Genomic DNA, 26,820 nt, shown 5'->3' on the forward strand with positions numbered 1-26,820 from the left:
TTTGCTCCCTTTATTCACCCGACCCTCAGTCCCACAGCACTTATGTACGTATCTATTGTACTATCCCAAGTGCTTAGTACGATGCTCTGCACACAGTAAGCGCTCAATAAATACGAGTGAATGAATATTTATAATTTATATCAATGTTAATCTCCCCCTCAAGACTCTAAGCTTGTTGTGGGCCAGGAATTTGTCTGTTATATTGTACTCTCCCAAGTGCTCAATACAGTGCTCTGTGCACAGTAAGTGCTCCCTAAATGCGATTGATTAACTGATCAATTTTCAGTGGGTCCTCCCTTGTCTGGGAGTTGTATTTAGTGAATAAAAATTTGGCTGGTGTCCTCACCCTCTATGGTTTTTCATGCTCTAATCGTATCCACTCACAGATGGGTTTTCCAGACTGAGAAGACTTAATCTTGAAGATCTATTCTCATATAGCCACTACTCCACCCTCCCATTAACTACAATTAATGATATTGAGTCCTCCTCATTTGTGAAGAGAGGGTGCCTGGGCTGGTGGAAGCCCATGGAGATATTATCAATGAATGGTAGTTATTGAGCACTGTGTGCAGAGCACTGTACTAAGCACTTGGGAGAGTACACTATAACAGAGTTGGTAGACACAATCCCTGCCCATAACGAGCTTACAGTCTGGGGGGAGGGGGGAGAGGAAAGGGGAGGATATAGACAATATAAATTTATGGCTATGAGCATAAGTGCTCTAGGGTTGCAGGACAAGGGAATAAAGGGAGCAAATCTAATTTTAGCCTGTAGGCTCCTCATCAGAAGGGAGAAAAAAGAACAAACTCTCCCTGTGCAATGACTGTGTGTGTGAGACTTGTTAAGTGGATGCCTCAGCGATTCCGCCAGGCACATTGACGCCCTGCCTCTGCACTGTCTGTCCGGCCAGCATATCGGGAAGCTGTGTAACAGTCAACTGCTCCTTCAAGGGAGGTGAAATAACTCCTTTTGGAAACCAGCATCCCTTCATATGCCTTTTTGGTTACCAAATGTTTTTGAATAAAGTGTTTCACCAAATGAATAACCTATGTTTATCACTGGGGATCAGTTTACACCCAGGATATTTCACTCAGACTGAATCTCAGTTTTAGATCCAAAATAAAGCACAATAAAATCAGCATTTTGTCCCTTTTTCTGAGTCATAAAAAACAATTACTTAACTATTTTGAAAGGAAGAATTAGTCAGAACAGCCAGCGTGACTCGGTGCTGAGGACTAGAATGATTAAAAAAACAGTTTTTATAAAAATAGATTTCAAGAAGACTCACATAATAGAACTCCTTAAATGTAAGTGTAGATATCGGTCATAGAACAGTGACATAATGTGTTTTCATTGCTATGATGGCAATTTTGTTATTGTAAACAATTTTTGATTTAAATGTAAACACCTAAATTGCAATGTTTAAATGCACTTGTTTCAATTTCTGTAGAAAGCAGTAGGTGTAAATTTAAATATAAATGAAAAAGAATGTTTTGCAAAATATAATTACTAAAGAAAAATTTAGCAAGAACATTTACAGTCTTTCAAGAAGTTGAAGTAAAAATTTTCTGCACCAGATATTGTGAAGAACTCTCTTCTTATAAACAACCTTTCATAAATATTTCCAAAATTACTAAGTAAAGGCCTGGATTGTAGTGGTTTTTGTCTTTGGTAGCCTGAAAATGACATCTTTGTCATTAACTGCTTTGGGATAAAAGCAATTTGCCAATATCATGTGCTGTTCAAAATCCTTAACCTGTTTTAGATTGGCATATGCAGTTATGGTGCTGTATGAGGTATATTTGGTAGGTGTATTTGTAGTTTTACTTAGAAATTGCATTGCCAGTTAGCGTGTCAGAGACCATTATTAATAGCATGGAAACATTTCCGATGGCAAGATGTGGTGTTTTAGCTGTGCATTATTGATCCATAAAGATTTGCAGTGCATTATTCCAAGATTGCCATTGCTGGAAATGACTGAGGAAAGAATTAAGAAACTATACTGACAGAAATCAACGTTTAAATGGCAGGCAATTTAACGTGCAGTAACTGAAGCAGTGAAGAATGCAATCAGTCATCACAGCCAGTAGTTTCACAAATTTTTACCAGTCTGTAACGAATATGCGGTCCAGCAAGGTCATTTGATAACTATGTCTGTAGGTGGTGGTTGCATGTAACTGTAATGCATGGATTTTGACTTAACTGCTGTATCTAGTTCTCTGAAATTCCTGCAATACGATGAAAGAGCTTTTAAATCTAGAAAAGAAGACAAAGTAATACCATCTAATTTGCCTGATCAGAACACATTTTCAGGCAAATAGCATATGTTTTTAATGATAAATATTCTTCTATGAAACTCTCTAGCATCAATTGGCATTGCAACCAGCCTTCAGCAGTTGACACATGCAAGGAGAATGCATTTAACTGTACAATAGAATGGGCTTGGTGAGATGTAGAGTCTTAAGGGGTCAAAATGACCATGTATTTAAGTCATTAATGGAGTTATGTCAGAAAAATAATCTGGCATTTTATGTTTGGACCTCCTCAACCATCCGCTTAGTGTGACTTCAGTGGCAAGAGAGCCAGTAGAATCTATTACTATTTTACTTTAATCTAGCTGATACTTAATTCATACTAAAGTTGGTTAAGGTTGCATTCATACAGTCTACCCCCTGTAAGATGCGTCATGGTAAGTCATGCCTAGGGTCGGCCAGAAGGTTAACACACATTAATGGAAGGCTGAGATGTGCAGAGAGTGAATGGAGCTTCCTTATAGGTTGCATTGGTGAATGGAATTGTTGAGCCCTGCTTATATGGAAAGTTTATAATTGAATTCTATGAATTGGTTAATGTTAAGAGTACAGAGAGGTCATATTTGTTCTAAACTGGAAAAAAGTTGGGGGAAAAAAGGGTTTTTTCCACACCTCTTCAAACCAAGGCTGGGAAGTGAATCCCCAAAGCCTTCTTCCTCTTGCCCTCCTGTTTCAATACCGCACCACCCCCCCGCCCACCGTGACTCTCATTTATGGCTTGAATTTTACCATCAATGTGCTAAATAGAAATAAATCAAATATCTTCTAATTGAACAGTGTATCAGGTAAGGAGTAAAGAATCAGACCTTTCTGCACTTTAAAAGAAAATCATTGATGTTATCGAACCTAAAATACTTTTCCTTTTCTGGTTAAAGAAAGGTTTCTCGTGGTCACAGGTTGGCTTTTATATCAATTTTTTTTTACTGTGGTTTTATAAAAAGCTGCTCAATGAAGGGGAGAGGCTAATTGGAAGAAGAGGAAGAATAGGCATAAAGAAGAATTGCAGCCACTCAGAAGTTGAATAAACACAGAGAAATCCACCCCATTGGGGAGATGATGATCTAATTTGCTGTAGCTCCTGACTCTCACCCTCTTTTTTCCTTGTTTTGCCTGCTTTAGGAGCATTTTAGTTCATTGCAAATTAAGCAGAGGGTGGGTAGTATTTGTGGAAGAGTTAGCAGTTAAAAGAAACATTGAAGAAAATTTGGTAGAAGTGAAAATTAGATTTTTGAATGATCTGTGGTTTTTAGCCATAAATCGAACCAATCAGTGGTATTTATTCAGTACTTACCATGTGCAGAGCAGTGTACTAAGCACTTGGGACAGAGCAATGGAATAGTCGGTAGATGTGATCCCTGCCCACAAGGATTTAAAGTCTACAGAGAGAAGTGGACATTAAAATAGATTACAGAAAGGGGAAATAGTAGAGTATAAGGATACGGACATAAGTGCTTTGGGACCGGAGTGGCTATCAAAGGGCTTAAGGAGTACACAAAAAAGTGCACAGTTGATGGTGAGGGGGCTGTTTCCCTGCCTCCTGTTTTTACAATTAATGATGATAGTAATTAAGATCTGAGAATCAGATAGAGATACCTGTGGGTCAAAGCAGAAAAGGTGTGATAAAAACAAATTAGTGTGAAATTTTATTTAAAATTAATGAAAACATGAACATCAGTTTGAATCCTGGCTTTTTGCATTGGATGCTTTTAATTCTCAATATAGCTTGACTTCTGGTTCCCTTAAATATTTTCCATTTCTGTATTTCATTTCCTAACACTGAATGCTAGAATATGCAGAAAGGGACAGATTTTAATAGTTAAAATAGTCGTATTATAGAAGACATTTGTGTGACGAGCATACATAAAATATGATAAGAACCAAAAATGATTAATTTTAGGAAACATGTAGTGTACCCTTTTTTGAGGGGTGACTCCTTTTTGAGACATAGCTGCTTAAAGAAAATGCTCTATTTCAGGTTGAAAGTAATCATTTTTCTTAAGCTTTGAGTTGTAGAATTTTATAAAAAATCTGTGCCCAGATTACTAGAAGCTATAAATCCCATTAAGTACAAATTTACAGAAGGTTACGGTGGTCAACACTTTTTCATAAATTCTCAATGAATTTATAGAGAGAAAATTTTTCTCCATAACAGGATTTTAGACCGAATGTTCCCAAGGTGGTGTCAAGTTACTTTTTTGCTTTCTATTCATTGAAGTTTAATTGCATAGCTGTACCTAGAGAAGTCCAAAAAATTCAAGGTAAAATGACTATTTCTGGCATATTATTTGTGGGCATTTTATTACAGAAATTTGAGTTGAATTTCCTTTGTAAAAACATCAAAACCAGTTAAAGTTGCTGGTAATTTGATGTAGAAGATTAAAACATGAAAGTTTCCCCTTATCCTTCTTGAAAATTGTTCCAGCAATGAATACATTATTAATATTAGTTCTAATGGAAATTCAGAACTTTTTTTTTGGTTGGGCATGGTGAATGTAGGGTTGAAGTCCTCCAACATTCTGGGATGATTCGTTTTGCAAGAACCACCTTAGCACTTTTGCACCAGTCATGGCAGATTTGAACATTTAGACTTCCATACTTTACCATTTGCACGCATGCTTAAACACATCTGTGTTTCCATTCTGTTTTTCATCCTATCGGTAAATTACAGTGTCTCTCTCCCCCATAGGACTGTAAACACCTTCAAGTCAGGGATCATGTTTACTAACTCTGTCCTCTCCCAACTGCTTAGTTCAGTGCTCTTCACGCAGTTGACATGCGGTAAATATTATCGGTTGTCTGAAGTTCCAGGATGCTTGAAAGCTAAACTAACGTGTTTTATTTAGAGAGACAGTAAGGCCTAGTGGAAAGATGATGGAACCAGGAACCCAAAGACCCAGGTTCTAATCCTAGGTCTACCACTGACCTACCATGTGACCTTGGGCAAATCACTCCTTTTGTCATTGTGATCTAGTTGGGGTTTTCCCCTCCCCACCTGGAAGGGTCATATTGGGGAGTTCAGCAGCCCGGACACAAGTCTGAGGCTCCAGACCTCCTGAAGGCTTTCCTTCTTATGCAGGGGATGGGGTGAGTTGTAATTGTTCTCCCGCAGACTCCACCTCACCTTTGAGCAAACTCTCTTTGACCTCTGTAACCATCATGTGGCTGAAGATATTAGAGGCCTGTTCTGGTTATCTTCTCCCCCACTGCCCCGCACCCAGGGTAAGTGGGTCAAGAGTGAGTACAGCCCTCCCAGGTAACCGCTGGGACCGAGGCTGTTGGACAGAGAGATAGTGAGTTTTGTTCATTCTCCCTTCCCAACAATGTGTATCTTTGGACCTCAGGTCCTGTCTTTCCCAACCAAATAGATGGCCAGATATGTGGATGGCAGAGGGATTAATCTATCAAGGCTCTTAAAAAGTACTAAAGGGAAAAAATTCCTAAGTAATAAAAGGTAAAACCAAAAAGTTACCTGATTAGTTTAGCCCTAGTAATCCGTGGTCCCTCACTAACGAACAGGGTTTCCCCTCTTACTTGGCCAAGAGGTCTTTGGTCCATCTTTCTGCAATCTGAAGATCCTCCGCTCCCAGCTTTTCTCCTCTGCATCCTTCAACACGGATGAGAGAGAGTTGATTTGTCTTTGCACAGCCAACCCAAAGATCACATCTTGTCTTTGCCTAGTGACTGGCCTAGTGGAAAGAACACAGGTCTGGGAGTCAAGGAACCTGACTTCTAATTCCAGTTCTGCCCTGATGTGTGACCTTGGACAATTCACTTCACTTCTCTGGGCCTCAGTTGCGTCATCTGTGAAATGAGGGTTGAGACTGTGAGCCCCATGTGGGACAGGGACTGTGTCCAGCCGGATTTGCTTGTATCCACTCCAGCGCTTAGTACAGCGCTTGGCACATAACTCAACAAATACCATAATTATTATAATCCAAGATGGATCTGGCTAACCAGGAAGTAAGGTCAGCCTAAATGTATTCTGCATCAAGGTATCCGGGATTGGACCTTTTTTGTCCAAGGGGGCACCAGCCATATTTCTGTCGGCTATTTCTTGACTACCTAAACAGTCGAACTGTAAAGCTTCTTACTAAATTTAGTTCCAAGTGTCTGGAATTTTAAAATAAAAATAAATCTTTATTGATCATTTACTACCATCCTTAAATCATCTTGGTATGGTAGTTGAAAAATCTGAAATTATCAGAGCACCCAGTGCTATTCCAGATTTTCACTTGAATTTTCTGGATGATCTGGATTAAGGAATTTAGAGTTGCTAACTTTTAAAAAGATAGTTATAAAATGATCTAAAACAATTCTATTGTATTGTACTTTCCCAAGTGCTTAGTACACAATACTTGACATCCCCCCCCCCCCCCCCCCAATAATCACCCAGTAAATACCATCGATTGGGGTTAGGTCAGAAAATTCTAATACAAGGTAGTACCCTTACAGCCATGAATACAAGATAAGAAAAAACTAACCAAGTATAAGCATGGGAAAAATAAAATACATCTGGAATTAGTGGGCCACATCCTGGCTATGACTTTGTCGTGCCTGTTGAAAAGGAAACATTTATTGGGTGTAAGCATGGTTAAACACCGGACAGTGCTAGCAAGGAAGACCTTAGAACTAGCTGTTAGTGGAAATGTTTAAAAATAGAATCGGCAGCCATATCTTTGCTTATTTAAGATATTCATCTGCTTGGAAAAATTGCCCTCTTCATGATTCGACAAGTAATAAGCTCCAATTCCTTCTCTGATCTAGTTGTAAGAATTTCTCTAATTGCAATGCTGTCTGGTGAAGAGGAGGAGTAGTTTTTGATCTTTGGAGTCTGATTCAATGACATGACAAGTGAACCAACATTCAGAGCACTGAAGTAAAAGCCTGGCCTTAGGCCAGTGGAATATAGACTCATAAGCAGCACAAGCAGCTTAACCAGTGCAGCTGGAGGGGCCGTAAAGATAAGAAATAACCAACTGTGAAGATAGGAAAGAAATCATTTTCATCTAGGTAAACCATTGATTAAAAACCAAAACAAACAAACAAACCTAACCCCAAACTGGAGAACCCATTATTGTTTTCTTCCATGGGCTCTCCAGTTTGTTTAAGAAGACAGCAGTTAGTGCCATAACTTCTAGAACAGCCTTTCCAATTAACATGAGCCTGGGGGCTGTGACTAACAGAAATCAGGCTATGATTATGTAGAGATTTTAATAAAAATTGAAATTTGATCCTTAGAGTTAATACCAGCCTTCAGGTTCCTGAGGCACACAGCCGTCAGACATATTGCCCTGACACTAGAGAATACAGACTATTCTGTCTGAAAAATATTTATTTTAATCTGCAGTGCTATTTTGGGGGGGCTGGGAAATTAGACAACTCCCAACTAACTAGATGCTAAGTCCTCTATCTTCAACCAAAGCGTCTAATCCATCATCAGTCTTGCTGCTTGATTCCACCTAAACCATTCTATATTTAATGAAAATATTCCCTCCATTTACAGACCTGCAGATAAGGAGTTTCAGCCACCACTTCGACTGGGAGTTTCCAGCCACTGGAATGGGTTACTATCAAGAAATTCAGTTAACCAAAATCCTCCGTAAAGTCATGAGCCAGTTTATAGCCACAAGGATAACTTGCTGGCACTTGAAACTTAACCGGACTCCTCATCTTCCCTCTTTAACCTAATCCCCCTCTTCATTTACCCATCGAAGTCGACACCACTATGTTCTTGCCTCAGAAGCTTGCAGTTCTTTGTGACATCTTGACTTCTGTCTTCCAGCTCCTACTTAGAGTATATATCTTAATTCCTGCCCCAGTTTTTGACAACATTTCTTGAATCCTTCCCTTTCTCTCCACTTTGATCCACAATCTCATCGTGCTCCCCGCCCCAGATGGACAATCTCAACCTCCTTAGTGGTCTCCCTAATCTCAGGGTCTCCCATCTTCAGCCTGTCCTACATAGGCATTAGAGTGGAATTGTTAGAATGGTGGGGAAGCTGCCAAGGTTTGCAACTAAAGATTTTGGACTGTGGTGGGAAGCAGCATCAAGATTTGCTTTCCAAATACTGTTATTCTTCCTATCTTTGGTTTCAATTCTTTATTCTTGAATTTTGGGTACTCTTTAGTCACTCGTTCTCCCCACATCTCTCCCAGAATAGCCATTTGATATTGAGTATGGCCTAAAAATATTGCTGTAGAACTGCTCAAGGAGCTAGAAAGGCTTTTCTTTCTGGAACCCAGTTCTCCCAGCCATAGGGAAAGGGATAACGCTACAGTTGTATAGATAGCCAGTTTTGTCTGGAACCTGATACTGTATTGCCGCCACACGCTGACAGTCTCCCAAAAAAATTGTGCTGGCCTTCTTGGATTGTTTTCTGTTACCTTGGCAATCATTGCATTGCTGGTCAATGTACTGCCCAGGTTGCAGAATTCTGTCCCAGCTTTTAGCTTTATTTTGCCAATCTATACATTCCCGTTGTGTGTGTGGCTTCCCTGTGCAGTTGTCTTTTACAAATAAGATCCCCTGAATTGGTACAGTCAAGGTGCGTGTTTCAACCGTGATGTACAAACTGGATGAGGTGGCTGTCTGGATGGAGAGGAAGGAGTAGGTCCTAGAGATGCTGCGGAAGAGAAGCTAACAGGATATGGCAATGGGCTGAATATGGGGGAGAAAGGAAGAGATTGTGAGGAAGATGCCAAGGTAGCCAGGTTCATGGCTTGGGCTGATGCTAACATCAAAAACATTGTTTCATGGAAAGTTACATGGAGGAGAAAATTTGGGAGGAAAGACTGGGCGTTCAGTGGGGTAAAACCGGGACTCATCTTCTCTCTGTCCCACACGAGGCTTACAATCTGTCTGATATGGTTGTATTGAAGGTATGCTTAGGCTGCTTGGCACATAGTAAGGGCTAAATAAATATCACAGCTGTTGCTACTGTTACTAAATAACAGCTCCCTAGGCATAGAATGAGTCATTGCTCTCTGTGCCCAGTCACTGCTATATGTTCTGTGAGCATTCAGCAAATATTTGTTGACTGATCTGCTGAAAAACATTAGTCTGCCTGTACCCTTAGCTCTCCACCCTTCTGGTGTTTGACATTTCTTGGTATGTACAGCAGTTACTCTGAAATTGCTTCACATAATTGAGGTCAGGTTGACATGTGAGCATTTCCTTTTGAAAAGTTTCTGTACCATTTGCTTGTAGAGATTGGATGAGTCAGGGAACTTGGTTGGTCTTGACTGATTTGTACAAGTTTCATTCAGAGGCCCACCTACTCTCCAACTCAGATTTTCTTCTTTGGTCTCCCTGTGTTAGCTCTCTGAGTGCTCATCCATCCTTCTGATTAATGACTAGCTTGGTAACTCTTAAGATTCACCTTTTAATACCTGACCTGTTGCTAAAGATTCATTTGCTTATCTAAGGCTTTCTAAACAATCTAGCTCTCCTTGTCTTGCCATTGCCTCACCTTTACCCAGAAAATCTCCTCCTCCCTCAACATCTTTTTGCTCAGAGATCACACTTTTGAGCCCCACAATATGCTTAGTGTTTGTACAACACAGTCCCTGCGCCGCCCCCTGCCTCCCTCCTCCCCCACACACTCAAACAGCTTAGTCTGAAATCTCTGGAAGCTTGCTTTTTGAGACTGCCAGACCCAGATTTTGTGTATGTGGTGGATACATCAATTTACAAAGTCAATATAAACATAGCAATCGCTTTTTATTACTTCTTTCTTTTACCTCACTCAGTGATCTCCTAGTGACCTAAAAGAGTTCATGTTTCTTCCTACCAGGGAGTGCCTTTTAACCAGTAGGGAGAAGAGAGTCAATTAGTGCTTTGTGTTCCACCAAATAATTTTCTATAGTCTCTGCAATTTTTCTTCTCCTCAGTAATGTTTCCAGGTTCCTACATAATTGCACTCTAAGGAAAGATTAAATAAATTACGCTTTTGGAAGTGGTATTTTAACAATCCAGAGTAAACATATTGATGATGCATAACATTTTGGCACAAAGGCAATATTTTAATAAAGGGAAGAAAACAATTATTTGTCATCACCCTTTTAGTGCACAGCAACTGTCTTTCCAGCATGGAGGCTAATAAGGTTCTATTCAGCATTAACAATAAAAACAAATTATCAAGTGAAGACATATGCTTTGTATAAAATCCAAAATTGAAGCAAATTATAATTCCAAACTTATCCATTGCACCCAATAAGCCTTGGGACCTAAAGAGAAGTCACCAGATTACAAAATATTTCCTGTTGGGGCAGGGGATGTGTCTGCCAACTTTTAGGTTGTACTCTCCCAAATGTTTAGTACAGTACTCTGCGCATGATATACGCTCAATAAATATGATTGATAGTAGTTATGGTATTTGTTTAGCATTTACTGAATGCAGTGCCCTCTCCTTAACCCTCAAGAAGTATAACAGGAGCCCTCCCTAAAAATCCCTAAGATTCAGATTTGAAGGTTCTTGTCTTTCTTCAGTCGTTTGCTATAAGCATGCATGTGTGTTAGTGAATGGATAGGTACAAACTGTGTAGCAGTGAACTGTTCATCGCAGTAAATGTGGCCTCAGTGTTGGGCAGGGCTTGGCTGGGACAAAATAGCCATAAATACTAGTTTAGCAAGGGCTTCTGCATAAGTGTTGAAAGTGTGTGGTGTGTATGCGTGTGTATGAAAACTTGGAAAGGTCAGCATCACGCATAAAGCACAACAGTGCTGGATATTCCTGACCCAGTAAAATGTATCATATAGAATGACAGAGAATTGGTGGCTTTCTTTTAAGTCTAGCAAATTAACCAAAAAAAGCACCATTTTCTCTACCCTTTTGGACAACATGAGCAAATTATTTACTTAGAGCTTTAGAGGGCTACGAACGCGTGCCACACTCCTCCTCAAAGCTAGGGTGGAGAGAGAATAGTCTTTTGTGTGCCATCCATCGCTGTGTTTATAAACTGGGCTGATGTTGGACTGAGCTGAAATGGCAGTTGTGTGGGATTTAAACAGGGAAGATAAGAAATTAATCATTAATTATGCAAAGACTAAAAAATACTTACAAAAGTGCAGTGGTGTGGGGGGGGGGCATGTGTTGAATGGATATGGAAATACTGAAGTGATCATAGGTGATGAAATAGGATGGTAAAATGAATGAGATGAATCAGGGAAGGGTACTGAAGAAGGTGTGATTTCAGAATGATTATAACGCTCATATTTGTGGAAATAACTGTACTAAGCACTGGAGTAGATGGTCCTACATAGTGCTCACAGTCAAAGGGGGAGGGAGAAGAGGTATTTAAACCCCATTTTGCAGGTGATGATGAGGGGCACAGAGCAGTAACTTTCTCAGGGTCTCACTCAGCAGGCAAGTGGTGGAGCTGGGATTAAAATTTAGGTCTCCTGAATCCCATTCTGCATCTCTAGAAGGGCCTTGAAATGGCCTTGACAATGTGGGGAAGCAGTGGCCTGGTGGGTGCGAAGGGACACGTAGTTTCAGGCAGGAGGGAGGGTGTGTGCAAGAGAGATGAGAAGGAGGCAAGTGAGTAGATGGGTTTAAGAGGAATGAAGTATGTGAGCTGGGGTGTGGGGGGAGAGGAATGAGGATAAATAGGTAAGAGAGAGGTGATTGAGTGCTTTAAAATGATCAGGGGTTTCTGCTTGGTGTAAAGCGGGATGGACAATCATTGGAGGTTTTGGGGGAGGAAGAAGTCTGCAAAATGATGTAGTAAAATGATCTAGGCAGCAGTGTGACATATACAAGTGGAGAGGGAAGAGTCTGAAGGCAGCGAAGTCTGCGAAGAGATGACTGGCGTAGTCAAGTCACGATTTGACAAGTGCTCTGACCAGCATGGTGACAGTTGGCAAGGAGAGGAAGAGCTCAATATGGAGATATGATGAAAGAAGCGACAGGATTTGGTGACAGACTGAATGGGAGGGTTGAAAGACAGATAGAGGAGTCATGATGATATGGGGGGTGATATCAACAATGATGGATGGGAAAGTCAGGAGGGAAGATGAAGTTAGGTTTTGGACATGTCTGTAGGTGTCGATTTACATACCCTGTTATTTAAACTGGGTTTTAATCTGTTTTTATCAACTAGGCCATATGTTTTAGTTTCAGCATTTAGCTAAAATGAAAACTAACACCCTTTTTGTGGAGATAGTTGTGATGTAAATTTGTGTGAATTCAAAGTGCATTTACTGCATTACTTTTAGTGTATTAATTGGTTTATCTGTCATTAGATAGTTCTTATGCACACCGTTTTACATTAACATTCCACATATATGGGCATATTTAAGTAAGTGACATTAACCAGGCATCTTAAAATCTGGAAAGTTCATTTGCATTTTACATCCAGGGGATATATTTGTAACAATTATGAGTTCTGCTCTAAAAGTGCTGGAACACCCAACCTCAAGGAAGTTTCTATATGTCATGCACTTGAAAAAGGTATGTGGTAGAGGATAAGGGTCAAGGGAACAGTTGGACTAGACTGGCAATGCCTAATAGTGTGATGCATATTATTTAATTTTTTAAAGGCATTTGCATACACAGGGTCAATATGACGACCTGATAAGAATTGAGCCAGTTTCTAGCATTCAGTTGCAAAGTTGAAGATGACCTATGGTTATATACCATGCAAAAGCTGTAATAAACCTTGTCCAACACCTGAATACTTCCCACTAAACAGTTTATAAGTCATTTTCAGAGCAGTTACATAATCACTAGTGAAGCCGCACTGTGATTATTTGAAGTATAGATTTTTGGAATATATACATGATGTAGTTTCTTTAATATAGAACAATTTCTTGCTTTCTGATTTCATAAACATAATCAAGACTGGAAAAATGTAGGCTGTACTTGTTTCACCAATATTGGTTGAAGAATCTGCAAGAAGATTCTGCAGGGTGAGCGTAGCCTGATGACTATCCACTAGGCTCTCCCAGGTAGCCACGGACCTAGGAGTCAGAAGGACCTGGGTTCCAATTCCGGCTCTGCAGATTTAATGCCAAAACCAAAACTGGTAACATATATCAAAATAAAATATGTTCTCCGGATTAGTTCATTCTGTAACTCTTAAAAATTAATCTGAAAGCTATTTTTGAGAAAGTTGTGTAAGTAAACGCAGATGGCTGGACCCTATCTGGCTCATTTTATTCATTTCAGGTGATGGGCTTTTTCTTACATAAATATTTTCTCTTCCAGTGAGTAAGTTTACTCTTGTTAGGTGAAGATGTGCAAGGTACGTGTGTGGTTAGTGGTCACTGAGTTAGAAAGCTGAAGTCCTTCAGCCCAGTCCACTTCTTTATTGGTGAATAATTTAAACTCTAGGACATTCATCTATTCCCAATTTAAAATATTCTGATTTGTCTCTAATAGAGGTTACACAAAGGCAAAAATTGGTCGATGGCCCTGCCCTTGAGGTTTGTTTGCCTTTTTTTTTTTTTAACCACAGGGTAAAAATTTGGACTAAGAACCAATTAGTGGTATTTATTGAATGTTTACTGTTTGCAGACCATTGTTACTAAGCACTTGGGAGAGTACAATGTAGTAGAATTGGTAGACATGATCTCTGCCCACAAGGAGCTTACAGGCCATTCATTCAATCATATTTATTGAGTGCTTAATGTGTGCGAAGCACTGAACTAAATGCTTTGGGAGAGTACAATATAACAATAAAAAGACACATTACCTGCCCACAGTGAACTTACAGTTTGAGCCAGAATTTGTGGCTCTCCATCCCTGATGGAGGTCCCTCTACGTGTGCCATCACCCCACTCCAAACCATCCTAATAGCCCGGTATTTGACTACTAGTAGGTGAAGAAAGAAAGGGCTAGGAATTTCAAGTTTTTTTCATCAGCTTCCCATATTCAATCCATAGTATTTGTCGATTGTTTTTATTGAGCACTTGGAAATGATTTGACACGATTTAAGAAAGGAAGGTAGAGAACATTTTAAGCTGTTGTGCGTTACATTTGAATTAGACTTGTAACAGTTGATTTGTACATTGGTTGCGTTGGAGCCATCTTTTATCTGTTTCCAACGGTGAAAATGCCTAGTAGCCAGTCATCTTTGCTCTCTCATTTTGTCCTGTACCTCAGTCTCAAGTCCACTAGAACCATTTCTGGAACCTGGGAAAATCTCTTAATTGTGTTTCTACTGTTCTTTCTGCCCACAGGACTGTAATTTTAGACAGCTCCCCGTATGAACATGTCTCGATGAAGCACATGACATTTATTTTCATGCTTCCTTTATTTTCCCGGGCATATTTCCAACAGGGCTCCCAGCTTCTGTTGTCACAGAGTCAAAGTCCAATATTAGTTTTGAAATCTGAATCGGTGCTAAGATCATGTCAAACTAATAGCTGACCACTGTGCTGCATTTGCCCAACTCATTTCATTTTCAGCTGATAAACCAAAGGTCCAGACTTGATATTTCCAATCAACTAGAAAGCACAGCTAAGAATCATTGAGTGGTAGTGTAGAGCTCTGCAGCAGGAATGTTAGTCATACACTCCTTGCTGATAAATGCTCATTATCTGTGACGGACCTGGTTGTAAATGGGCGAACGAATGTGAAGGTTAGGTTTTTTAAATCGATCGTTAACTGTAATCTTGAAAAAGAGTACTGCCATTATAAATCATTTTTGGAAGTCTCTGGCAACCACACTCGAAGATTAGCAGCTAAATTATGTCTTTGATAAGTATGCCCAAATATCCTTTTACCAATCATACCAAGATATTTTTTATAAAATGTATGATTTGAAAGAGCATTTTTAATGACACGTTTTTCATACTAAAAGTCAAGATACCAAGGTGAATATTTATAATCTTACAAAACAAAATTTCCTGGCATTTAAAATATTTTTTACAAAGCTTGTGAAGATTCAGCTGGATTTGACCTGATGGCATCCCTGTAACTGGTCTCTGGCTTCAGTGGACCTAATAATAAGACTAATAATGCTATTAAGCACTTACTATGTGCCAGGCCCTGTACTAGGCGCTGGGATAGGTACACGATCATCAGGTCCCCGGTGGGGCCCACAGTCTAAGTAGGAGTTGAGAACAGGTATTGAATCCCCCTATTTTACAGATGAGGGAACTGAGGCACAGAGAAGTTAAGTGACTTGCCCAAGGTCACATAGGATTAGAACCCAGATCCTCCAACTCCTAGCCCCGTGCTCTTTCCACTAGGCCTAGACTCCATGGACATTGCAGCCCCCCTCTCCCCTCTGGCTTCCCTCATGACCCCTCCACTTCTCTAAGTGGAAGGGGGATGGTGGGAGAAAGTTACCGGGTTTCTGGCTCCACCTCCTTGCCCCCAAATGACAGGGGACTGTCTTGGTTTGATGCCATTTCCTCCCCCTCCTCACTCTTCTCTGTACAGTTGTGATATTCTGGCCTGTGGCCTTGTGCACCTGGGCTCCATTATCTCACCAGTCTCCTCTTTGCCACTCTACTCCCTCCATATCTGGTCTCCACTTGGGCCACTGCAGCAGTTCCTGGACTCTGAATTTCCCAGTTCTGCCAGGAGTGCCAGTCCCTAGTTTGGGTGATGTCATTCTCCCCGTTTGTCTCCCCTGAATAGAGGCTTCCTGCTAGTAGCAGCACAAGGCTTCTTGACCAGGCCTCCCCCACCCCCTCCCACCCCGCTACTTACTCTGTGGTACTCTCTCAAGTGTTTAGTGCAGTGCTCTGTGCATAGTAAGTGCAAAACACCATTGGTAGGTTGGCTGCTTTTCCCGATAGTTATTCAATCAGTCTTATTTATTGAGCGCTTACTGTGTGCAGAACACTGTCCTAAGCACTTGGAAAGTACAGTTTGGCAACAGATGGAGACAATCCCTACCCAACAACAGGCTCACAGTCTGAGGCAGGACCTGGGGGCCTATTTCTGTGCCTTGAAGGAGAGTGGTTAACATGAGTGAGGGGTAAAAAGGTGAGTTCTGGCCAGACCGTAGTGACAGGAAGACAGCTGCATCGAATTATCTGTTGTGTGTCCTTGGGCAAGTCACTTAACTTCTCTGGGCCTCAGTTACCTCATCTGGAGCATGGGGAGTGAGACTGTGAAGCCCCACAGGGGACAGGGATGTGTCCATCCCGATTTGGTTGGGTCCACCCCAGTGCTTAGTACAGTGCCTGGCACATGGTAAATGCTTTAACAAATACCTCAATTATGAAACAGCTGGTTTCCTGCCACTTGGAGCAAGGAGGCGGGAACCCAGGTGAGCAGCTACCAGGAGGGTCCCATGGTAACGTTTTCTTGCCCTTCTCCAGCTGGAAGCAGTGGCTTGAGGAGGGCACTACGTGTCACTGATACTGGTTGTTTTTTTTTTAAGCAAGGTTTGAGTGGTACTGGAGAGAGTTGTCAAGTTAAGGGTACTGCTGAGAACAGGGATGTGACGGTAGGAGGGAGCCGGGAGGGAATCAATTTTTCTGGCTATGATCGGATGCAACTGTGGGGGTGGGACTTATGAATCTATGCGTATGTCAGCAAACAGTGTTATACTTAGCTCTAGATTGTACATTGTATGAGATGTGTGAACCTGGGGTAATCCTTTTCTGTAGTCTCCCTAGCGGCCATTACAGGGCTCAGTACAGAGAACGTGCCCAGTGAGTGACGGGGAAAAAGGAGTTTCCATGTGGAAACAGTGGATGATACTCGGTCCTAAGACTCCGGGACCAAGAAGGAGCAAAGAGTAATTGATCCCGGTTATCCTCGGCTCATCTCTCTTTCAACCCGCATAATCTGTCACCAGATTCTTTCAGTTCAACCTCCACAGCGTTGCTAAAATCCGCCCTTTCCTCTCCATCCAGACTGCTACCCCGTTCATCCAAGCACTCGTCCTATTCCATGAGTTCGAATCCCGCCTCTGCCACTTGTCAGCTGTGTGACTGTGGGCAAGTCACCTCACTTCTCTGTGCCTCAGTTCCCTCATCTGTAAAATGGGGATTAACTGTGAGCCTCACGTGGGACAACCTGATTACCCTGTATCTACCCCAGTGCTTAGAACAGTGCTCTGCACATAGTAAGCACTTAACAAATACCAACATTTTTATTCCTCCTTGATTACTGCTTCGGCCTCCTTGTTGACCTCCCAGCCTTCTGTCTTTCCCCTCTCCAGTCCGTCCTTCACTCTGCTGTGTGCATCATTTTTGATTTTGATGAAAGAGGAAGGGTGTTGAGTTGCGAATGTGGACAAAGGAATGTGTCCACCGACTCTGTTGTACACTCTCCCAAGCGTTTAGTACAGTACTCTGCACTTAGCGCTCAGTAAATACCATTGATCGCTTGATCTATTGAAAGTATTGACCCAAGATGATAAAGGTATGATTCATTTTTACATTTTGTTTAGTGGTGACATTATCTCTTTGAAAGAAAATTAAGCAAGAATATGTAGAAAATGTTCTAAATTTTTATGGTTATTTTCGGGCATTTATAAGTGGTTATAGTCTTTCTAATTTGTGATCAAGCACCAGGAATCTGTGGTGTAGTATCTATCATTCCTAGGAAGCACACGCTATCATTAAAAGTGTGCGTAAAATGCTTTCATAAGGATTGCCATTGCCCTTGTTCTTGTGATGTATTAAAAATTAATGCCAGTTTATCATTTTGTACATACAGCACATTATGCTTTTAGTTCAGCACTGTGATATATGAGACTTGCAGGAAAAACCTGTTTAAATTGAAGATTCTTGGAACATTAAGAATGCCAATCATGTCCATCTATATCCATATATGCGCTGCGTAAATTAGGAGGAACCCTGGCTATTAATAGAATTTCTTGTAACTTCTCACTGCAGCAAATTAAGTAATTCATAATCCGTTTTCGTGGGGATTACAAAGTCGTGTTTTCTTTTTAGCCACTAAAGTAATATTTTAGTATCCGGACAGATATATATTGCACTGCAGTGCATTTAGGAAAACAGCAGTTGTGGCACACCAGCCGGCCCGATAACAGAGTTGATATTGTAGCGCTGAGTGAAATCAGACTTCTTGCCGACAGTCAATTGATCAAAAGAGGGGCAAGGATACACTTTCTAGAGAAGTCTTCACTTTTCAGATGATCGCTTCCTGCTAAACCCATCCAGAGCTATTTGCGAAGGTGTAATGACCCTCCACTTAGCTCTGAAATGGCAGTGCTGCTCCAGTTTATCAGTGCCCATACCCGATCGTGACCATCACCAATGAGGAGAATGAATCTGTGAGAAGCTAGATACTGCAGCAGTACCAGTATCTGCCAAGCCGAGTGCCACGAGAGAGCTCAACACACGTGTGATGGGGATCGAACGTGGAGAAAATTCTCTGGACTGTTAGCTCATGGTGGGCGGGGAATGTGACTACTGACTCTGTTATATTGTACTCTCCCAAGCGTCTAGTACAGCGCGATGCACACAGTGAGTGCTCAGTAAATACGATCGAGTGATCATTGGACTGCATGAGACTTTTTCCTGGCTCTCTCCGTCAATAAATCAGTTGAATTTATTGAGCACTTACTAGGTGCAGAGCACTGTATTAAGCGCTTCAGAGAGTACAATACAGGGTTAGCAGGAAATTTACCTGATTGATTGAGGGAGTTAGCTACAGCTCTTCAGCCTGCTCAGAAAGCTCTAGGGATGAGGGAAATTGCACTAGAGTTGGTTCAAGTGACAGTGTAGTTTCTGGGACATCATGAGTTATGTTATCTTGGTGGTTGGTGTTCTTTTGGGGCATTTCTTCTCTGCCCCATCCCTAATCACCCATATGGCCACACGAGAACTTCAGGGAAGCTTCCAAAATGAACGAGGTTGACTGTAAGCTCCTGCTGTTTGACTGTAAGTTCCTCAAGGTCAGGGAAGATGTCTGTCAACTGTATTGTAAGGGGAATAATAATTATGACATTAAATGAATGCAAGAATGATAATTGTGGTATTACCAGTTCGAGTCATGAGATTTTTTTTCATTTCAGGATTTAGTTCAAAGAATCTTATCTAGTTTAAAGATTTTATAGGGGAGCTCTGAAAAGTGCCTTTTAAAAAAGTTTTTGTGGATTTGGAAGTTGGAATATATTTCTCCAGTTGAAGAAATCCATACTCATGTATTTCATGTGATATAACTGAAGAATAAAGATGGTTGAGTGCGCTAATTTTGAACTACAAGTCTTATTTTGGGCATTTTTCACTTTAGCAGTTTAGCGTCTTCTTTCACTCCAGATTCTCTAACTTTTTAATGATTTTATGTAATCTTTTGTGGATGTATGTGTGTGGGGGGGTCACATTGCACATAGTAAGCGCTCAATAAATACTATTGAATGAATGAATGAATGAACATTGTGCCATTATTTTTTTCCCTTTGAATAAGATGCTTTAGCTTCTACCTCTAAGGATGAATTGAATCAAATTCTGGAATAAAGTAGTTATTAGATTTAATTCAGGATGCCTAAAATACTGAATTTCAATTGAGTATTGTTGAATTGCAATTGAATTGCAAACTGTAAATTAAGGAAAGTGATTAACCCATACCTAACTTAACAGATCGTTTTAATAGCTGCAAGATAGCTGTCCTTGCCATTAGTTTCAGGTCGATGTCTTTCCCATTCACAATGTTTCAGTCCATATCGTAGACCTCTTCTCATGAGCCTGTATGACTTCATTAAAACCAAGATTCCCATCAAGCTTGGCAGAATGGCCAAAAGTTAGTCGAGGTCAAACAGACAATCAAATTATTAGAAGTTTCTTAGTGAGCTGTAATGAATTTTTACAGTAGTATCATTGTGGATTTCTGTGCCCTTGTTGACAAGGTCATTGTGTAAAAAGTCTAGCGTATTGTTTTGATGATTTTTCCATATTGATTTGCTTAATATTTTCTTATAGTATAGTTTTTCATCATTCAAATATCACCTGGGCATTTTAAATGATATTTTCAATACATAAGATTTAATATTCTTGATTTTAGCTTTTTTGTGTAAACTATAAAATTCAGGCAATGCAGTGAGAGTTAAGGGCTTTTTCAGCAAACAGTCCTTGTTTTTGTGAGAAGAATACTAAGTTTATATTTTAAATATTCTTCTTTGCATTTATATTGTGTCATTACCCAAAGTGTTAGCCTAAGGGGGGAAGAAAAAAAAAACTTTGCAAAAACTCTCTTAAGTTACTGATTCAGGAAAGTCAAACTGTCACTTGGTCAAAATTTTGATTTCTATTTATGTTGGGCAGATTATGTCATTCATGGAATTGATAATTTAGTCCATTGAACATTGCTAATTAGGTAGTTTAAAGTGGTAAACTCAAAACATGTGGTTAATGAGGTATTCAGAGTAAAAAATTTACTTACCCCAAAATAACTATCAGTCGTTTTTGAATTGTAATACATGCATAGACTGGTTCTGCAGCTGAGGCAAACTGCTGCTTGAATTAAAAGCACAAGAACTGTTTCATTACTATGATTTGAAAAGAGAATTCCTGACATCTGGTATGTGTCTCTATATAGCCAGTTCCTTGCATTTGATGTGTGTCAATGGATCTTCTATTTATAGTTACTATTTTATATGAGAAATGCTTCCAGTGTGTTGGGCAAAAAAAGAAAGAAAAACAACAAAAAAACCCACTGTCCTGTGAATTGGAGATGACCAAGTGGCAAAACAAAGAAAGATCAGGCACAGAGGGATCAACTAGGATAGGAGTGGTTGTGTCTACACTAAGCAGAATAACAAAAAGGGATAAAATCACCTTGCAGAAGTAAAGTCTTAATGGTATTTAGTGAGCATTTATTGTGTGCAGAACACTGTCCTAAACATTTGGGAAAGTACAAAGCCCTCTTTTCCCCTACTCCCTCTTCCTTCTGTGTCACCAATGCACTTAGATCTATACCCTATAAGCACTTGGTATTCACCTCACAGAACTTTGGTACATATACATTATTTATGTCGTCTGTCTCCCCCCTTTAGAATGTAAGCTCACTGTGGGCAGGGAATGTGGCTACCAACTCCGTTGTATTGTACTCTCCCAAATGCTTAATATAGCACCCTGCACATAGGCACTCAATAAATGCCATCATTTAATTGATTGGAGGTTGGTCTGCTTCTGATTTAGCATGGAAAATGATTAGTTGGGAAGAAACCTGGAAAGGTTATACTGGTTAACTCTGGTCCTCACTAGACCTTGAGCGTTTGGCTTGACTGTAGTGAATCTTGGGGGATTTGGGATGATTTTAGGGTTCCTACTTGGAATCTATCTCCAGGCCAACTTGGATTAAATTTGAACCCCAAAATAGACTGAAGCAGCGTGGCTCAGTGGAAAGAGCACGGGCTTTGGAGTCAGGGCTCATGAGTTCGAATCCCAGCTCTGCCACTTGTCAGCTGTGTGACTGTGGGCAAGTCACTTAACTTCTCTGGGCCTCAGTTCCCTCATCTGTAAAATGGGGATTAAGACTGTGAGCCCCACGTGGGACAACCTGATTCCCCTATGTCTACCCCAGCGCTTAGAACAGTGCTCGGCACATAGTAAGCGCTTAACAAATACCAACATTATTATTATTATTATTAGACTCCAATCGACTCAACTTCCTGCATGTTCTTCAGTCTCATATCAAAGCACACTAATTTTAATGCACTATTTAGTTGGGGAAAATTAGACATAGTAATGAACAGCAGATTTCATTGGTATAATAGACTCTTTATGGTGCCATACATTCATTGTTATTGTAAATTATTTAGAAAAATCAGTGCCAGCGAAGCCAATTTCTTAATTATTAATATCACCCTCTCTATACTTTACTACAGACCTTCATTTTTAAGGATGAAATTAATATTTCATTAGGTTTATTTGCATTGTATTGCTTCATTTCTTTAGAAAAGCCATTGTTTAGGTTATTTTGAAATGGTTGTGATCAAACTCATATTTTTAATATTTATGGCCGATAAAGCTGGCAGAAGGTAAGATTCACAACAAGGCCAATGCAAAATAAGGTTGGTTGTTTTTTTTTTGCCTGATACTTGAAAAGCTGGCCCAAGTGTTCAGCTCCTTTATTTTTGTGGAAAGATAGGCTAAAATTCAGCATGTATTAGAGAAAATTTAATCAAAATTTCTTAATGGACCTCATTCTCAAAGGTCAACTAAATGTCCTCAATATTACGGGTAAAATATACAAAGGTAGCCAAAAGAAAATATAATTAGGTGATTAAAAAGGACCTTGATACTGCCTTACATTTGAAAGAGATTTTTTGAGGAAATGCTAAATGCTGTGACATACAGAGCTATCAGTCAATCAATAGTATTGAACTTTTATTGTCTGCAGAGCATGGCATAGAGGTATGGGGGAGTGCATTAGAGTTAGTAGATATGTTCCCAACCTCGGGGAGTTTCAACCTAGTTGGAGAGATAGACACTAAAGATAGACACTATAGGGAGGGGGCAATCTCTCAATCAGTGGTATTTATTGAGCAGTTACTCTATGCAGAGCACCATACTAAGAGCTTAGGAGAGTACAGTATGAGAGAGTTGGCAGACACATTTCCTGCCCACAATGAAAGAGGGAAGACATCTATTTGTCGGAACAGATATTTGAACCCTCGACTCTTAGATTAAAAGCCTGAAGAAAAACAGACTATAAGGATATGTGCCTAAATGCTATAGGTGGGGTCTGAATACCCAAAGGAGTAGGTGATGCAGACAAACTGAAGGGACAGCCGCATGAGTCGTCGAAAGGTTAATCAAGTCAGGCGTCTGGGAGGAGATGTGATTTGAGCATGATCTTTAAGAGCACGGGTCTGCCAGATATTAAGGAGGAGGGAATTCTCAGCAGGGAAGGCGAGCCTAAGTGAGTCAGTGGTGGGAGTTGAGAACAAGACATAGTAGGATTGGCTTGAAAGGAGCAAAGTGTATAAACTGAGGTGAAGTGAGAGAAGCAAAGATCCGTAGGGGAGAAGAGAGCTGACGGAGTGCCCTAAAGCCATTGTCAAGAGTTTCTCCTTAATGCAGAGAATTGGAACAGTTGGACATTTTTGCAGAGCAAATGTAGTCTCGTGGACCTGGAAAAAAAAAATCTCATACAAAATGAGAAAAAGAAGCTTAATACAAACATGAGAAAAAAGATTACATTGCTTTTTGCGTTGGGGAGGCCGAAAACCCCCTGAAAACATTACTTAGAGCTACTAGGCCACAGAAAGTATATTTACCGTTCCACAAAGATTTACTCTTTGAAAAGCAATTTGTATTTTAAAGATAAAACATCACATGTACATTTCTTCAAGCATGGCCTTAGCAGGTGCTATTGGAAAGCCGAACTTAAAAATTGATGAAACAGAAGCCGGTTTAGATAGTTTCTGCACTCCCACAGATATGGACAGCATGAGGTTCTAAAGGGGTTGGTGATAGCTTTCATTTGGCGATATTTTGATGCTGTGAAAAGTTTTGTATGAAAAAAGAATGTTTTTGTTTCCCCTGAGGATAATCCAAGTGCTTAATTTTGAATCTCAGTGCCTTAGAGTTAGTGATTACTGTCTCCATATTTTGCCAGAAGAGGAAAATATTTCCTTGCCTCATGTGCTTGCTAGCCCTGTAGACATTTCGTCTTTTCTTTTTGATATCGCCTAGATCTAAAATTCTGAAGACTCAACCATTCACCAGTGGTGCCGAGACCCTTGCAGCTTTTTCCTGTCCTGAGTACAGTAGAACGCCATCCGTAACTATTTGTTTTCCTCTCTCTCTCCTCACACAGGTGACCGATCAATCGGTAAAAGCTTTTGCCGAATACTGCCCTGAACTACAGTGTGTTGGCTTTATGGGGTGTTCTGTTACCTCTAAAGGAGTCATTCACCTAACCAAGGTAAGAAAAGGAGATACTTCATTTTGCTCCCCAAACATCTTAGATCTTAGTACTAATAAGCACCAAATGAACTTGAAAGCACATCAGATCATAATAGAAGAATTTCTTTCATGGACTGTACGAACACATTTGTCTTTCCCCATAGGCTGTAAACTCCGTGCGGGCAGGGATCACGTCTACCGACTCCATTATACTTTGTCAAGCGTTGGGTACTTTTCTGTGCGTAAAGTGAGCACTCAAATGCCATTGATTAATTGATCTGGGCTCTGGAAATTGCCTAACAAATTGGCCTGCCATGGAAAGTTCATTAAGCTTCTGAGACATCTTCATGCGTGGGTGGCCGCGTCAGGGCAAGGGGTGCCCTAGTTGATCTGTTCCCCATCATCGATGGGGTATAGCAAGGGTGTGTAGCAAGACCTGGTCCTGTTCTGCTTGGTCTACGCAGCCATTTCGTTCCTCCCTTCCCACTTGGACCGGGCGCCCTGTGCGGGACAGGAACGATGTCAGACCCGAATATCTTGGATCTACCTCAGCACTTAGTACAGTGCGTGGCACATAGTAAGCACTTAGGAAGTACCATTGTCGTTGTTATCTTATCACTACTATTGACACTTCAGCTCTTTGGAGAAATTCTTCCAACACAGACTTAGAGCATCAGCCAAATTCCTGGAGGCCGTCATTCAAAAATCGATGAATGGAGATGACTGCCCCTGCAGACATTCACTCAAAGAGAAATGCAAATGATTGTAAACCACTTGGCTGAGCCAGCCAGGTGTTAGAGGCTGATGGTAATAGTATTGATCAACTATTAAACGCTTGGAAAACTGCAACAGAAGCACAGGACGTAATCCTTTCCTACAAGGAGCTTATAACTCTAATTTGGGAGACAGAGATAAAAATGTTTACAGACAGAAGAATCAGAAGAAAATAAATCGAATGTTCAGCGTTCTGTGTACATATACACAAATGGTAAGGATCTATACAAAAGGTAAATGAATGTATAAATGCTAGAGGAACCTGTTGGATTGATATGATCGGAACATTAAGTGGGTCAGGAAAGGTTTGTTGGAGGAGATGGAGTTTTAGAGGTCTGAAGATGGAGAAGGATAAAGTCAGGCAGATTTTGGGAACGGGGCTCCCTTTGCTCTTCTCCCCCCCCCCCCAGCACTTATGTACATAACTGTAATTTTATTTATTTGTATTGATGTCTGTATTTCTCTCCACGCCCCCTCCCCCCCCCCCCCGACTGTTAGCTCATTGTGAGCAGGGAATGTCACTACAATTGCACTGCTGAAGGAGGGAGTCCAGCATAGCCCTTTTTCTTATCTCAGTCCTGGCTCACCCTTGAACCATTCTGGACAAATGGACACTGGGTCAATATGTGGTCTAGACAGTAAACTCGTCCTGTAGACTGTAAGCTCCTTGTGGGCAGGAATGTGGCCTACCAACTCTGTTCCATTATTATATTGTACTCTCCCAAGCACTTAGTACAGTGCTCTGCCCACAGTAAGTGATACGAATGATGTCGTCAAAGAGATGTTAAATAAGTTAAAATCAATGTAAATTACTGAAGTGACTAAGGCATGCTCTTTGATTTTATTGATTTGATCTCCTTTTTTTAAATGCATAGAGTGAAGCAAAAACATGGAGTCTGTTTTGAGTGCCCCCCCCCCCCCCCCCAATCCCCGTAATAAAAATCCATCAGGGGGCTCTTTGTAGCTGAAGGGTTCTCTGCTGACAAGAGCCCAGCGGGGAAGGAAGACACACTGCTTGGCCCTCGTGTCAGTGGGCTCCATTTGCTGCCAGGGGAGCCTTAGAGGATTCCATGCTCCAAGGGAATTTTCCTTCATCTCAACTTCCTTGGTAATGAAAATTTATTTAGCATTTATTGGATGTTTGGCCTAGCGTCGGGTCTTATCGGTCCTAGGGAGGAGTTTTTTTTTTGTTTTTTTTTTTTGGTTACTTTGGCTCTTGCAAGGAAAGGGGACTCAAATTATGGCATGAAAAATTGCATTTTTAAAGGCAGTAAAATGCTGCTGTTTCGAGAGAGAACGTGGCCCTGGGTTCTTTTTCCTCACTGGCGTAGCTAATGTTTCAGCCTAAGCCAGAGTCTTTTGAACCAGTTATTACCTAGAGTTACAGTTTCGATTTTTCTGCCATTAATGGTGGCTTTAATGAGTGCCATTATGCAGCCAGCCAGGCCTGAATCAAAATGGATGTCAAAGGCAAGAAAACTTTTTTTCCTCCTTTTAAAAATTGCCTTTTTAAAAGTTCAGAGAATGCAAATAGCCAATTAAACAAACAAGTCCCTGAAATCACAAACCCAAAAGGTCCTAGGTTATTTTTAAGCATCTCTCGAGTCCCAGACTTACTTTCGTCATGGATCTATGAATTTTAGGTTAGAGTACCAATTCTTCTGTAGAATAGTAAGACTTATGACAGAATTTATCTACTGCTTAGTGATTAATTTTTCTCCAAGAGCAAGCTTCTTCCCTATCTTTTCCTCTAACATCTATGATCTATAGTGACCTTTTCAAACTTACTAAATAAAGCCAAAATAAAATCCAAATGAAATGAAACATATCTTTTATAATTCCCATGCTAAAATAATAAAAATCAGGGAAACTATACCATTCTACAAAATTGAAGACTATGCATATTGGTGAATATAACTTTAATTTTTAAAAATCTTGCTTATATAA

At 40.5% G+C, this 26,820-nt stretch overlaps 1 protein-coding gene across 2 annotated transcripts in view; it reads left to right on the forward strand.

The window, feature by feature from the left end:
• Positions 1–26,820, forward strand: part of FBXL17 (F-box and leucine rich repeat protein 17) — a 390,787-nt gene that overhangs the window by 74,635 nt on the left and 289,332 nt on the right. For both annotated transcript variants that reach the window (XR_003755671.2, XM_029053886.2), the window contains exon 5: positions 24,011–24,118. Coding sequence is in view for 1 of the 2 variants with exons in the window: in XM_029053886.2 (XP_028909719.1) it covers positions 24,011–24,118 (108 nt within the window). In the remaining variant the exon portion in view is untranslated. The remainder of the gene's footprint in view (positions 1–24,010; positions 24,119–26,820) is intronic.

The sequence above is a fragment of the Ornithorhynchus anatinus genome, chromosome X3, assembly GCF_004115215.2.
Source record: "Ornithorhynchus anatinus isolate Pmale09 chromosome X3, mOrnAna1.pri.v4, whole genome shotgun sequence".
In the NCBI taxonomy this organism is placed as follows: Eukaryota; Metazoa; Chordata; class Mammalia; order Monotremata; family Ornithorhynchidae; genus Ornithorhynchus; species Ornithorhynchus anatinus.